Genomic DNA, 16,899 nt, shown 5'->3' on the forward strand with positions numbered 1-16,899 from the left:
CTCACTTAACATAATTTCTTGTAGCTCCATCCAAGATGGGTCAGAGAAGGTGGGTTCATTGTTCTTAATAGCTGGGTAATATTCCATTGTGGTTCTAGCCTTGTGAAAACCCTCACAAGGCTAGAAACAGACCTCCCATATATCCCAATAATTTCTCTCCTAGGAATATATCCTAAGGACTCCATAACACCCAGCCAAATATATATATGTGTACACCTATGTTCATAGCAGTACAATTTGTAATAGCTAAATCCTGGAAGCAAACCAGGTACCCAACAACAGATGGATCGCTGAGAAAACTGTGGTATATTAACATAACTGTTTTAAGTATCAAAAATCAAGAATTATCAAGGAAAATTAGACAATCATCAACTTATAATATCATTACAATATTTTATATCATATACCTTGACAAAAAAATTGCAGAATCATGTTTTGGATGTTTTCTATGTCACTGAATAGTTATGGATTCATATCTTCAGATTACATTGTACTCCTATATAATAAATTATTTCTGAACTTTGTTATTGTTGAACATTAATTTCTTTTATTTTATGATATATAGAAGCATTGCATAAACTGATTTGAATGATTTTCTGATTATTGACTAGGAATAGGCAGAGGGTTATCTTCAGGAATGATTTTCAAAAGGTATGATTTCTGCTTATAATACATTTGACAAATTGACTTCTAGAAAGGAGACACCATTTCTGCTCTACCTATAATGGAGTGTATTTATTTGGCTTGACTTTTACCACAGAACCACTCAACTGGACAAGATATCTATAACAGTTGTTTTGAGACAATAGAGAAAGTGGCTCAAGACGCTGATCCCTGAGGAAATGGAGTTAGCTTAGTTGAGTCTGCAGGTAATTTCTCCTTTGTGATGGTGGGAGGAAAAACAAGCTATAGATCGAATTGAAGAGACAGCATATGATTTTCAAAGATTAATCCCTCATGTTGAGTATATGATATTAATCCCCAAGTCAACTTTTTTAGACTGAAAGAGAGATACAATCTAGACACAGGAGCACAGGGCACTAGTACTTTCTCTATTGCCATAGGGGTTTGTCTGGCTTGAACCCGGTTCTGCACAAGACAAAGCAGGTGAACTATTCTGGTGAGTTATCTTGTCAGTCTGAGTTTATGCCTCTTAATTTGCATTCTCTCTTACCTGGAAGAGCTTCTATTTCAGGAGAAACATATCTAAAGTCCAAAATATGCAATTTCTTCTGCAGCAAGTGTATTAAGCATTACTTCTTCTTCTAGCGTTTGCCCTTTTTCCGTAGCCAGTCAACAGCATCAGGTTGAGCCTGATGTAAAGTTTCGATACCTGCTTTGAATCTGGAGAGGTGGCAGTCGTTGACTATGTGGGTCATAGTCTGTCTGTAGCCACAGGGGCAGTTCGGGTCGTCTCTGGCTCCCCAGCGATGGAACATAGCGGCACACCGGCCATGGCCTGTTCGATAGCGATTGAGGAGGGCCCAATCATAATGTGCTAGGTCAAAGCCGGGTTGACGCTTGCAGGGGTCTGTGATGAGGTGTTTGTTCTTTACCTCAGCTGACTGCCAGCTCTGTTTCCAAGAGACTGGAACAGAGAAGTTCAGTGTAGGTGTAGGGGACCAGATTGGGTGACGAGACGTCAAGCGTTGGACAGGGTGGGCGAAGATATCCGCATATATTGGCAGGTCCAGTCGAGTGTAGATGTGGGAAATGAACTTAGATGATGCCGCATCCTGACGAATATCTGGCAGGGTGATGTTGCTAAGAACTGGCAGCCATGGAACCGGGCAGCCATGGAACCGGGGTGGAACGGATGGTTCCAGAAATTATCCTCATGGAGGAATATAATTTGGAATCGACCAAGTGGACATGGGGGCTACGGAACCATACTGGGGCACAGTATTCTGCAGTGGAATAGCATAATGCCAGAGATGATGATCGTAGTGTGGAAGCGGTCACGCCCCATGAGGAGCTGGCCAGTCTTGCAATGATGTTATTCCTCGCACCCACCTTTGCTGCAGTTTTTATGAGATGTTCATGAAATGACAGGGTGCGATCAAGAGTAACGCCAAGATAGACTGGCTGGGCTTCATGTTGGATTCTCGTATCGCCAAGCTGCACATTACTATGTTTACTATCACCAAGCATTACTATGTTTACTCACAGACCAATATCTTGTTACTTTGAAATGATGATAAAATAGACATTTCTTCTTCTATTGAAAACATTCTGTCATGTAAATTGGAATACAGATTGCAGAGAAGGGCAGGGCGCAGCTGATGGTGCAACTATATTACTTGCCTTTACTCCCCAGTTGATGACAACATCAACTCTGAAAAAAGTAAGATTAAATTTCTTCTTTTCCTCTATGCAGCAGTGATTATTTATTTGTTAAGTTTGGACAGAGATAGAAAGAAATTGAGAGGTAGATGGGAGATATAGAAGGAGAGAGACACCACAGCACTTGCTTCACTACTTTTGAAGGCTCCTCCTGAAGGTGGGGACAGAGGGACTTGAACCCAAGTCCTTGGTGACATTTGAGCTCTACTGAGTGCACCACCACTTGGCTCCATAGCAGTGATATTTTAGTCGACACATATAATAGCAAACATCAATTTAATAATTGTAAGGCATACAAAAACGGACAGACTGGAAAAAAGAACAATTACAGCTAAAAATCTAGAAATCCAATCTTTTAAAAAAGAAGAAAATATTTTTGTAATACCACTAGCTTGTAGATAATTTAATTCCTCAAAACACCTTGAATAAAAATGACTAATCCTGAAAAAAGAAGTTTCATCTCTATGATACAAAATCATCTAAAATAGGTCTGAGACTGTTTTGCAAGCACTACCTAATCATTCACGCTGAGAGTAAAATCTCCTCAGTATCTTCCATAGAGGTTCAAAAACAAGATAATAAATGAGACAACAATTAATGCCAACTGTGCTATAGGAAGTTGGCAAATACTAGCAGAAAACAACATTTAACAGCTGTTCAGGCAATAGCAGTGTTCTCTTCTAAGGTGACAATGAGGTGAGAGGTGAGATTTTGTATTATCTTTGGAAACATTCCAGTCCTCTCACTTAACACCTTGACATGTTAATAACAGATGAACAGAACAAAAATAAAAGTAGGGAACCATACCAGCCATGTATTACAACTAACACCAAGTACCTTCATTTTAATTCATGAATTAGAAACAAAAGCAGTTAGTAACAATGGCAAATTAGTTATGAAAATAGTAGAGATGTATAGCATTATTTCTGTCATGTTGTTTTCTTAATTTTAATTTCATTTTTTCTTTTCTGACTTTTCTCTTTTTAATAGGGGAAAATGGCAAGATAGCCTTCCTAGAATACTATTCCTGGAGAACTATTTTTGTTCCACATCGTAACAGGCTACTACTTTCTACTGAGAATGTTTTCTTTCTGAAAGCTCTTCTACCTTCCTGCTGTCTACCTGCCAGCTAGCTTTGTTAAAGAAAAGGAGATAAAGGATTAAAGTCCCCAACCTCCCCCCAAGAAGCCAGTATTTAAGATACACTTTCTCTAAAGTGAACAGTTGCTGTCTTTCTTGTGGTGACCAGACTTACAAAATAAGAATAAAAGTCAGAAAAAAATGAGAAGAGAAAAACTTGGCTTTTCTGGACAGATTTTTTTTTTGAATAATAGAACTGAAATGGGGAGAAATCTATAAAATTAAAAAAAAAACAACTCAGGATGAAAAAGAAGAACTATCTGGTCACCTTGAGCAAGGAGTGGTTCACAACATTATAAATAGAAAAATAGAGATTGAAATACCAGTGTTAGGGTTAACTTCAAGTTTGCATTTCATCGTGTGCCTGTTCCTTTTCTAAATCACTTTGTCTCTCTCTGTTCTGACTTATCAACTTCTAACTACCCCATGGGTTAATTTTCACTAAGATATGTCATGCATACATATACAGCATACATACACACAATACATACATATGAATTCAAATATGAGGTAAAATTAGAGATCTAAACCATTTACCAATTTTTGACAAAATCACATGAGAGTAAAAGTGTATATTGTCATTGTCTCACTTATTTAAAATTCAAAAAAGACAAATTCATACATAGTGACAGAAGGGATGCTGGGTTGACTGTGTCATGGTGGGGAATAGAGAGAAATTGTAAGAATGCACAAGAAAGGGTTTTTTTTTTTTCATTTTTACTCGTTTTCCTCCTATTAATCTGTCTTTTGTGAGTTGAATGTAAAGAAATCCAAAAGGAGAACTTAATACGAGTATTAACCCCCACCCCTGCATTGTTCACTCTTGCAACTCTCACAACATGCAGAATATCCTAAGAAATTAAGAGACTTAGCACCTCTTCTTTGGTTCAATCATGATGTTGGTCCAATCTGCAGTTACTGGAAGGCTTGACTGTCTGGTGTGCATGCTAATTACACATGGTGGGGATGTCAGTTGTTGATGCTTGTTAGTACCACATGTTGGCCTGCCCTCTCCAAGGAACTGGTTAATTGTCCTCCAGGCACAGTAAGTACTTTCCTGCAGGTTCACCATCAAAGACAAAAGCCAGAAGGAATCCGAGAGATTCTCATTACCTAACTTACAAAACCGCACACCCCTCTTTTCTCGTATATTGCAGTATTGCTGGGGCACACAGGAAATCTTCCTGTCCCCTCTAAGTTCTTCAGGGATGACTAATAACCAAAAAGTACTAGACAGACTGATAAGAGAAAGTAAAAACAAAATGAGAAAGACAAATAGGGGAGACACCACATCAGAACTCCCACCACTGTCATAGAACCTCCTATGCAGGGTTTGAATCCTTTGCCACATGCGTGACAACGCACATGCCACGATGTGTTAGCTCCCTCTTCAGACACATTATGCAGCTTTATATCACCACAAGCTGCCTTTAAATACAATAAATTTTCACAAATAAGAAACATATGCCAACATGCCTTCATTTGCCTTTAACATTCAATTATTTTAAATATATTAAAAGTCAGAAAGACATTTTATGTTTATCTACATATTTGACCTTGTTATGCCCTCGATCCCTTTGTGTACATGAAAATTTCATTTTCTTACAGCCCGTCAAGTGTCCTTGAATATTTCTTGTGCCCTTGACTACTTCATAGTCTCATTCTCTTCTGACAGTGAATTTCCTTAGTTTTTGTGTTAGACAAGTCTTCCAATCTTGAAGTAATGTTTCCTTTATGTAAAATTTCTAAGTCAATTTGTCTCTTTATCTTTTTATATGTTACTCTTATCATATGACTTAAGTAATTTCTAACAAGAAGTCTATATTTTTACTTTTATCTTATCGATATTATGTTTCCTTTCACTCTTGCTATTTTTATTTTTTCTCTTTATAACTCATTGTGGAAACATGAATGATTCTTAGCCACTGTGAATTCTAAATAGAACAGCTTTAAATAGATTTTTTTTTTGCTCAACATTATGCAGTTTTATTTATTACACTGACTGATAATGCAATTAAAATTTTCAAAATATCATTGTATTTCTTATTACTAATATCACCTTAATATCTGCCATGGCTCATTCACTTCAAAGATTAATCTTGAAAATCATATACTCAACATGAGGGATTCACAGGCCATTTCATAATCTACAAGAAAGTTTTCCTACTTCTGAAAAACTCAAGACCTCTGCCTCTCCTCTCTGTGTTCAATTTTATTCCACCCACACTATATGACAAATTTGGTTTACTTATTTTAAAGCTTCCTTTAGGATTCTTCTTGAGTAAGTGTTATGTACAGTTGATTGCTATACATAGACTGAGCATGCATGCACTTTTTATGTACTTTATTTTATAGTCCCGTGTGTGTTTTTTGTTTGTCTCTTTGTCATATGATGCTTAGGTGGCTGCCACACCTACTCTTCCTACAAAGCTATTGGCCTGACTGAGGTTGCTGAAAAGGTCATATCACTTTAAAGCTGTGGCTGTTAAGCCAAGATTTCATGTGATCCTCATAAAAAAGCACATCCATCATCATACACTGTGATTTTGAGCTTGTATTCAATGTTTTGTTACACAGTTCTTCCACAGTCTTGAATAGTGTTGTTCCCAGAAGCAAATTAAAGTGCTTGTAGTATCACTTCTACCTGTCTTTCGACTTCACATTTCCATGGGCCTGTTATATCACATGAGTCACTGTCCATCTTAATTATGGGAAATAGCCTGAAAACCATCAGTAATTGTTAAGTAACTTGTGTGTGTGTGTGTTAGCAAGTAACTTATATAGATCTTTGCTTCTATATTTTAAAACAGTCAACAGAAATATAATTAAAATAACAATATTCATCTTGTCATTAATTATGGCTAAGCTCATTTTTCTGTTAACAGGTGCTTTTTATTACTAAAAGAAAAGGCTACTTTTTTTTTTTAACCACCTGGGTTATTGCTGGGGCTTGGTGCCTATACTATGAATCCACTGCCCCTGGCACTTTTTCCTTTTCCTTTTTTTTTTTCCTTTCTATCTTTATTTGACAGGACAGAGAGAAATTGAAAGGGTAGGGGAGATAAATGGAGAGAACAATAGACATCTGTAGACCTGCTTCACCATTCATGATGTGTTCCCCACTGTAGGTGGAGAATGGGGGCTCAGTCCTGTGTCCTTGCTCGTGGTGACATGGGTTAACTTTGAAAAGTCCCTTTGTTAGGGTTTGCTGTACAGTACCCAGTATCTTGTATATAGCTGTGCTATTGGTTGCTTCTGATTTACTTGGTCTAGGCTTTTGAGAGAGTCTGCATATCAATTACACAGCCTATATATTGAAAAGATTCAGTTTGTGTCTTGAAAAACTTCAAGACACAATCAATTTTCCCCCTCTCGTATTAATTAACCAGTGATTTATATGACTACATTTTACTAGGAGTGCACATAAACACCATTCCCACCACCAAAAGACTGTGACCTATCCCTCCCACCCACTCCCAACCCCCACTGGCCCAGAAACCTGCATGTCCACCCCTCGCCACAGGGTTTTTACTTTGGTGCCCTACTTACAATTTGGTCAGGTCCTGCTTTTAGTTTCCCTTTCAGATCTTCTTACTCAACTTCTGTTGATGAGTGGGATCATCCCATACTCATCTTTATCTTTCTGACTTAGCTCACTTAACATAATCCTTCTAGCTCTGTCCAAGATGGGTCAGAGAAGGTGGGTTCATTGTTCTTGATAGCTGCATAGTATTCCATTGTGTATATATACCACAGCTTTCTCAGCCACTCATCTGTTGTTGGGCACCTGGGTTGCTTCCAGGTTTTAGCTATTATGAATTGTGCTGCTATGAACATAGGAGTACACACCTCTTTTTGGTTGGGTATTATGGAGTCCTTGGGGTATAACCCCAGGAGAGGAACTACTGGATCATATGGAAGGTCCATGTCTAGCCTTCTGAAGTTTTCCAGACTGCTCTCCACAGAGTCTGTACCAATTTACATTCCCACCAGCAATGCATTTTAATCCATAATTTTACCTTAATATAAAGTACTGAGTATTCCTTAATATTTTAAAATTATCTTTATTTATTTTGGCATAGAAACAGCCAGAAATTGAGAGAGAAGGGGGAGATAGAGAGTGAGAGAGGCAGAGAGACACCTGCAGCACTATTTCACCACTTATGAAGCTTTCTCCCTGCAGATGGGGACCAGGGGCTTGAACCTGGGTCCTTGTGCATTATAACGTGTGCACTCAAGCAGGTGTGCCACCACCAAGCTCCGTTCCTTAATATTTTAACCAATGTTTTCTTTCATATTCACCTGTGTATAAAATTAAATATGATCATCTGTACATTATATCTTTATTAGAAAGGAAGAAAAACATTTCCCCACCCTTCCATGTTCTATTTGGGGTAATCAAATAATCAGGAATTTGGGTCACCTGAGTTGAACAAGTTTTGGGAGGAAAGGGGAGTGAGCAAAAATATGACACAGATGGTCGTCTTTACCCTGATAAAAGTTTATCGGATGAGTTACCCCAAGAACAGCTATTTTTTGGCATAAGTAGACAATTTTACAAATGTGAATTTCCTTTAAAAAAGGGGACATTTATACTCTACTTTTAGGCAGCTAAGGGAAGTGAAGGCGTTTTAATACTGGTTCTTAATTCCCTTCAGCTCAAAATAATCCATACAGGAAAAAGACTTATTTGGGGTGTTAGACTCTGGAATCCTTGGAGCACATAACCTAATTCTTGGAACCATAATTTCAAAAATTCTTTCTGATTACTGAACATGGAATTTCTTGTCTGATAAAGAATTACAGTTTGAGGAGCATTCTAACTCCCTTTTTCTTTGCAGCTTTTTCTCTCCATGGACATCTATGCTTTTGACTTAAGTTATTTTTTTCTCCTGTAGTATGTTTTTCATTGAGAAAATAACTAGGGGTGAAAAAGAAATGTACCCCTATCCTTTTGAGATCTTCCTGGATTCCTTAAAATTCATAGGGGAAAAGAACAAAATTAATTGCGTATGTTTGAGAATCTATCAGTACAGCTTCTAAAGTAAGTGGAATAAGTCAAGTTTCCTCACTGACCTAGAGAAATAGATAGGAAAGTGTGACTTCAAGGAAAGATGAGATAATCTCACATGATGAAAGGATCACGTACTTTGTAATTACATGTTTGTTCCTCAAAATAAATGAGCAGAGACTAGAAAGGTCATTTCTCGAGATAATCCCAAGACTGAGTAAATGTCATGTTGAGATATAGGAAAAATCATCCCACACCCTTGTGGGTTCATCTTGGCCAGCAAACAATGAAACCAACACAATAGATTAATTAGAATAAAAATGCTAAAAGTGGAATATATATATAGTAACTCACCCACTTGGTTTCTGATACCCTCCTATGGAACCTCAGCTAAGACAAAGTATATGTGGAATGAAAAAAGTTAAGGAACAATTTGTTTGGCTTTATGTTAACTCTTCTTTCAGCTACCAGGTTCCAGATGCCTACCGGATGCCAAACTGACTTCCCTGTGTAGACAACCCCTCCACTAGGTCCTGGAACCCTGCTTCCCCAGAGCCCTTCCCCACTAGGGAAAGAGAGAGACAGGCTGGGAGTATGGATCAACCTGTCAACGCCCATGTTCAGCAGAGAAGCAGTGACAGAAGCCAGACCTTCCACCTTTTCCACCCCATAATGACTCTGAGTCCATGCTCCCAGAGAGTTAAAGAATAGGAAAGCTATCAGGGCAGGGGATGGGATACGGAGTTCGGGTGGTAGGAATTGTGTGGAGTTGTACCCCTCTTATCCTATGGTTTTTGTCAGTATTTCCTTTTTATAAATAAATTTAAAAAAAAATTATTTAAAAATTACCCCCCCCCCAAAAAAAAGTCAGGGAAAGCTCAAATCTGGAAGGCTACCTAGAAAGGCACATTAAACAAAGGTGGGACTTCAATGGCTGCCTTCTTCATTTAAAAGCCAAAATGAGATTAGGTCTGCCAGTACAGTGGGGGAGATACCTTTACACACACACACACACACACACACAAACACCACACACACACACACACCTTTACACACACACACACACACACACACACACACACACACACACTTTCTTTGCAAATGTCTCTTTTTAAAAAGATACCTTCCACTTGGCCTTCAAGACCTCATCTATGACATAAGCCTTTTGTCAAAGGCATATATGGGGTTGGTAAATATTTTGCTCCCCTACAACCTCTAATTTTTTTTTAAATGTTTTTTTTATTTTTTGTATTTATTTTTATTTATTTATTCCCTTTTGATGCCCTTGTTTTTTATTGGTGTAGTTATTATTGTTGTCATTGTTGTTGGATAGGACAGAGAGAAATGGAGAGGGGAGGGGGAAGACAGAGAGAGGGAGAGAAAGATAGACACCTGCAGACCTGTTTCACCGCTTGTGAAGCGACACCCCTGCAGGTGGGGAGCGAGGGCTTGAACCAGGATCCTTATGCGGGTCCTTGTGCTTAGCGCCACCTGCGCTTAACCCGCTGCACTACAGCCCGACTCCCACAACCTCTATTTTTATAGGCATTCAAAGTAGGGGTGATAAATTCCTTTCAACCTTGGAACCTCAAATGACTATTTTTCTCTTGCATTTCTCCTCCTATCATTGGTCAGTTCTTTGGAACGTCTCATAAATGACTTCATCACTTATATCTGTCAGCACCTCGTTATTTGTTCTTGCAAGTAAGTTGACCTACACTTCATTCTCACCCCTCCCTCTTCTACCTGTGATCTTTATCAATTTTTCATCCTGGATGTTTTTCCATCATTTTATTTTTTTTTTAAAGAAATATTTATGTCCTTTTTTATTTTTTGTCCCTTGAGATCTTTAATTCAGCTTTTCTCGTAATGGATATTGTATGCGTCTTTGTGAAATTGGATAAAAGGACAGGATATGTTAGAAACTATGCTAAGTGCTCAGAATATAGTGATGAGGACAAAAAGGAAGTCTGACATATCACATGAATCATAATAATAATAATAATAAAACATTGCAATGAGATAAGAGCCAGAATAAAGAAAATAGTTTAAGATTGTTTTTTTTTAAAAGCAACAAAAACATTTGGGGAATGTAAGAGTCCCCATCTAAGGTTGGGTTCAACAGGAATGCCCACATAATAAACCTCTCCTGTAAAAGAGGTATATAGAGAAGTTTTTTCATGAGGTATGTAGTTCTGGAATGGAAAGAGAGAGTTGTACCTGGCACTTTATATTCGTTTTTCAACTGCTTCAGTTTAATTGAATGTTCATTAGTGTTACTTTCTGTGAAGCTATAGCATTTTCCATCTTTCTGGTGTTCATATTTTTCCTTTTTTTCCCCCCTGGCTTAAAAGCATCTATTCTATTTTCACTGTAGCTTCTTGCATGCCATAATTCATCTGGTAGATAATGGGTGCTTTATGCCTGTTAGTGACTCACTTTAGGTGCCTGGGGCAGGTATGTAAATACATTTCTAACTCTGCCATAATAAGTGAGGATTGATATGTGTGCTTCTCCTGTTAATGCAAAAGTCAGAATGTAATGATTATAGTGTTTTATTGGCAAACATTCAATTTGTGATTACTTTTGGTAAACTATGTAGCCGAATATATATGTCGCATTATGTAATTATACTAGGGGAGGGCCTGCTTTTTTCTGGAGCACACCACAGCCTGAATTTTAAAACAGTAATTTCTGGCATTGTGTTCATGGAATGAGTTCTACATAGTAAATGCTCTAGTTTCTGCACATTACAGACAGGGAAACTGAGACTTGTAGAGGCAATACATAAGAAAACTTTAAATTCACTACATGAGGCGGCTGGGTTGTGGCACACCTGATTAAGAGCACACAATACTAAGCTCGGGGACTCCACTCAAGGATCCAGGTTCAAGATTCCCAGCTCCCCACCTGTGGAGAGGGCCAAAGGGAGGAGACACAAAGGGATGGGGGGCACTTTACAAGTGGTGAAGCAAGTCTACAGATGTCTGTCTTTTTCTCTCCCCTTCTCTCTCAATTTCTCTCTAGATGAGGACTTGGAGTTCACAGTTGTTTTTTCTTTCTAATACTTTTCAAGTAACTATTCTTTTTTTTTAAGTATTTATTATTGGATAGAGACAGAAATTGAATAAGGAGGGGAAGATAGAGATGAAAAGAGACAGAGTAACACCTGCAGCTGTGCTTCACCACTTGTGAAGCTTTCTTCCTGCAGGTGAGGACCACGGGCTTGAACCTGAGTCCTTGCACACTGTAATGTGTGCGCTTGACCAGGTGCACCACCACCTGGCCCCATTCAAGTAACTATTCTTTTTGCTTCCTATTCTGTTGTTTTCAGATGTAATATCATCAGCAGTTTCAGTAATATACTAGCAAATACGGTATATGAACATACTATTACAAAATTTTTTTTTTTTAATTATTAAAGAAGGTGCTTGACACTTGGATTTATCTTTTGGTTAGTCTGACTGATCAATCTAAAAGTTAAATAATTCTCAGAGGATAGAACTGAGATTGTTTTTTGTTCTCCATGTATCATGAGGGACAAAATGGAGTAAACTGACTTATTTTTTGTGATTAGCTTCTCTTACTTACTAATGAATAAAGATAAATTTCAATTTGTTGCTCATCTTAACTAAAGATCATTTTGTTTGAGGCATAACAGCTAAAGTTAATAACCTCTATGTTCCTACTGAAAAGGCAATGCAAATATTATTTCCTTCCTTTTCCAACCTAGAGGCTCTTCTAGACTAGACTGACTTGTTTCTTTAATGTCTGTCAGTTCATAAATAGAACTGACTTCACAATGTAGTGACATCAGTGCTCTAGTTGGGCATTTTTCCTGTGACAGAAGGACAACAGAAGGACGAGAAGAAAGAGGAGGAGAACAAGGGAAAGACAGGAAGGTCAAAATGGAGCTTGTTGGGTTTGTCCCCTGCTCTCCACAATATTTAACTCAATCATAGTTACTGCTTTCAGTCTTCATGATAATCTGAGATGCCATCCCCATTTTATGGATGAGAAAATTGAGTCTCGGTGAAGTTATATCCCTTGCTTATAGTTACACAGTTAGTTTTAGAAACACCACAAAGCATAGCTGACAGCGTCTTGAGAGAAATGGACTTCCACTTTGTTCTTTATTCACATTGTCTTTTTAAAAATTTTATTGGTGACTTAATATTGATTTTAAAAATCATAAGATAAAAGGAGTATAATTCCACACCATCCCCAACAGAGTTCTGTGTCCCAATTCCCTCCATTGGAAGCTACAGTAGTTGTCCCAAGGTTGTAGATATGGGTTGACTATTTCTTTAACTATCTTTCTATATTTGTATATATTTACCCATTTTTTCCTTTGGTATTGCTTTCTTTTCCTTTCTAACTCACACCTATACCTATTACTACTGATGTCCTTCTTTTTTTCCTCTTATCTCTCTGGGCCCTGCTGGAATTGGGTTTCAGAGTCCTCTGGTCATCTTCCTCTATCAGTTCTTCCCCTCTTGGAGTATGGACCAAAATTCTTTTGGAGTGCAGAGGTGAGAGTTTTGGCTTATGTAATTGTTTCTCCACTGGACATGGGCATTGGCATGTCGATCCATACCCCCAGTCTGGCTCTCTCATTTTCAAGTGGGGGATACCTCTGGAGGGGTGAGGTTCCAGAACACCTTGGTGAGGTCATCTTCCTAGGGAAGTCAGGATGGAATCATGATTGCGTCTGCAGCGTGTTAGCTGAAAGATGGTAAGATATAAAGCAGGACAAATTGATTAATGAACAGGAACAAAAAAGTAAGAATAGAATTGATGAGAATAGGGATTTTAGGGTGGAAAGAAGCCAGAATGTCTATTTTAGGTATATTCCTATGGGCCCATGACTTTTATAGATTTTGCTTGAGTTTGATAACTAACATAGGTGGCTTTGTGGCGCAGTGGATAGCGCATTGGACTTCTAGTGATAACTAACATGGAAATGGACAAAAATATTGTCTGGGACGATGGTGTCAGTTGAAAGTAGGACTAGAAAGTTGTATGAAGGCAGAGAATAGCTCCTAAACGTGAAGACAACCTACAAATAAAATGAACTATTCATCTCATCAACCTGACCCAGGGTCCATAAATATTTATATTTAGCACAGGATCCTGTGAGTTGCAGTTCATTATCACAGCTGGGAATATTCTAGGCTTAACTAGTTTCAGATCTAGTTTTCCTCCAGTGGCAGGGTAGTCTGACCCAGCCACCCTTTCAAGAGTGTGGCAGTCCCTACCATTGCTACTTTATAGGGAGGACAAGTTCCTGGAGTGGCCCACAAGTTAGTTTATGATGACTCTCTCTGTATCCTTTTAGGCAGAAATTGTAAAGTTCACCAAAACTTTTATTTGTGTATATGAAACAGGTTGTTAGCACTAAAAATCAAGCAAACAAAAAAACTCTGGCAGTGTGTCAGGATGTGTTGGTATCACCCATATTTTTCTTGGGGCAGGTGGGGCAGGGAGGGGGTTAGAAACTCTCTCAAGACTAAAGTGAAAGTAGAAAATTCAAAGTTAATATCCAAATTGAAACAAAGCCACATTTTGTGGAGCACACATTAATAGCATTTCCTTGGATCAAAAGATGTGATCTCACTTCACAGTCAAACAGGTCCTACAAGCACAGGTAACTCAGGAAGCACAGTGGTAATTATTCACAGAAGAAAGCAGGTAGTGTACTGTTACAATACTACAGTGGGAAGTCAGAAGGTCACAAAGCTTGCAGGGGAGCTGACACAACCTGAAACTTCTTGGCCCCCTTTAAAAGAGTAGTAAAATGGGAGAGAATGAAGCAAGTTTACCTAACACATCTTTGCAAGGTAAGTGCCAACAGCCTCTAAAAAGTCTACAGTTGGGAATTGGAGCAGTGTAGATTACAAAGCATGTGTGTGTGTGTGTGTGTGTGTGTGTGTGTGTGTGTGTAAACACACCCTGTGAATTTTCAGTGTGTAGAGAAGAGGCGGGATCCTTGTTTCAGAAACTGGCTGTCTCTGTGGCATCAAGCTCAACTTGACCAATAAAGAAAATAATTTTGTTGGAGAGTAGGGAAACCTTTCCTTTACTCCCCAGTGAAATGCTCGGAAAATGATGCCATCAAGCTCTTCTGTATTTGTACAATGGGTCTTTTTATTTTGTAATTTTTCCAGTCCTGGCAGGAAATTGATTGCTGTCTCAATCTGTAAGATTTTTATCTATAACACTCAAGTTTTTCTATCTCTTGAGTTTACCAGCTAAGTGTCTTTGTCATTAATATGTCATTAAAAAAAAAGTTGAATATGGGATCTTAGAAAAAAAAATTCAGTTGAAAAGCGTGTTTTATTTCACAGGTCTTACTTAACCAGATACCTTTGTCCTTTGAAGGGATTGGCAATATTGACATTGGCTAGACTAGACTTCCATGGTGAGGCTTGTTGGTAGAAACAAATACAAGACTATACATTTCCCTTTTTTTGAATGAGTAATTTCTTAAGAATACAGAAGATGGGCTTACTGCTTGTCTGTTGTCATAATTTCTAGTAGCCTACTTTATGAATTATGTATCACCTTTACAAGTGATGTTTTAATTCAAGGTATTTTTTAATCTACTTCCCAGTGATAGTTTTTTTAGTTTAATTGTTTTATGGAGAGGCTAACACCAAGAAAATTCTCAGACTACTAATTTTACTATAAGTGCACATAATCAACCACATAATAAATCTGTAAAATATAACACATATGAAACCCCAATAAGATGATCATAGACATGTATGGATGCAAAGTCACATACCATCCATTTTATAGTTATAAATAACTTTCCATGATATTTCTGTTTACTTACCTATGTTTATTTTTTTACCATATGTAACTCATTAAAAAACCAAGAATTTATTTTAATTCTGTTGCTTTAGATATTTTAAAATTGGGCATAAAACTGATTATAAACTATTCATACTTAGAAATCAATTTATAAGAAATTTAGTTCATTCTATTGAAGAACAACAAAGAATGCTCATTTATTACAAATCGATGAAATAGTTCATTTATATGTCTTATTAACAAAATTATATTACATATTCAATTAAAGAAGATATCTAAATTATATATAACATTTTCCTTGGAAGAATGTATATTGTTGAACTTTTTATATAATAATAATTTTGTAAAAAATATACATGACTATTTGACAGTGGCCTAAGTATAATCTATCCTGGATTATGATAGTATCTTTGTATCTGTGTTCTGGGATTGAAGTATACCTTGCCCTTTATGATAAGTATAAGTAATATTTACTCCTTACTTTAGAATACTAAAATGTATATAGGTTGTTCTTTCTTCTGGCACTTTTAAATAGTCACTATGGTAAATTATCTAAATATCATGATTTAAGTTAGAAAGCAATGTGGTGAATTCTTGTTTGTACGATCAGCTCCATTCAGTGGTGATTCTTTTGTTTGCTCCATGGAAACTTTGAATAAGTAACACATTCTCTTCTGATGTTTTATGGTTGACAGGTATACTGGGTCAATTTTCGAATAGTTAACCCTTGACTTGCAATTTTAATGGTGTGTGTGAAAGTAAGAGGTTTTAATTCCTTTGTTTACTCTATGGAATGTGCCAACATTCTTCTGTTTTCTGTGTATAATCCTATCTTGTAGCTGAGTTTTCATTTCAGAATTATTATAGTAAATGAAAACATTTTGAAGTATTTACTTTTACATTTGTCTTAGCAGCAAAGTATAACTTCAAAACAGACAAATTTTGAAGTTCTTTGAAACGATACTAATCACTAATGGTTCTGTTTACAAATGTGTATTCTCTGTCAGAAGTGAATATATTTTAGCGTCATGCTTTGTACATTTAGCATACAAATGATTTAAGTGTTTAATTATGAAGATAATAAATGCCAGTAGATTACCATTATAATTCTATCATGTGCTTGGAATAATGATTATCTGTGGTTATTTATCTCAATTGTTTACACCATTAGTCCATCTCTATTTAACTTGGAGATCTAATTGTAGACATTGCCATAGATTATTCACGATAAAGGTATGAACTTCTTGTAGGTTTCAGCTTCACTTTTGCACCTTAGATTGCTGATGATATGTGCCTGCTAGTATCTCTTGCCTCCCTGAAGGAAAGTAGAGCTGTTACTGTGTTATCTTTGATGTAAAAAATATTAAAAGGAAAACTCAACCAAATAATTCTAAAGATTGGTATCCAGTCTATCAAGCAGAAAGGCACTGTAAAAAGTGGAAATTTAGCTTTTTTTTATTTATCTATTTACCTATTTATTTATTTATTTATTTATGGTGAAGAGTAGATAACATCCTATCAAGTAAAGCTATACATTCCCTTGGGGAAGAGAGACAGCTAACACCTTGCAGATAACTTGTTACATTGAT

At 37.1% G+C, this 16,899-nt stretch overlaps 1 protein-coding gene across 5 annotated transcripts in view; it reads left to right on the forward strand.

The window, feature by feature from the left end:
- Positions 1 to 16,899, forward strand: part of NAALADL2 (N-acetylated alpha-linked acidic dipeptidase like 2) — a 1,374,776-nt gene that overhangs the window by 341,899 nt on the left and 1,015,978 nt on the right. The window contains exon 1 of one of the 5 annotated variants that reach the window (XM_007518044.3): positions 14,166 to 14,334. The exons of the other annotated variants lie outside the window; for them this stretch is intronic. Coding sequence (XP_007518106.2) covers positions 14,292 to 14,334 — 43 coding nt within the window. The 5' untranslated portion in view covers positions 14,166 to 14,291. Of the gene's footprint in view, positions 1 to 14,165; positions 14,335 to 16,899 lie in introns of those variants that run through there. 5 annotated transcript variants of the gene reach the window in all.

The sequence above is a fragment of the Erinaceus europaeus genome, chromosome 14 (assembly GCF_950295315.1).
Source record: "Erinaceus europaeus chromosome 14, mEriEur2.1, whole genome shotgun sequence".
In the NCBI taxonomy this organism is placed as follows: domain Eukaryota; kingdom Metazoa; phylum Chordata; class Mammalia; order Eulipotyphla; family Erinaceidae; genus Erinaceus; species Erinaceus europaeus.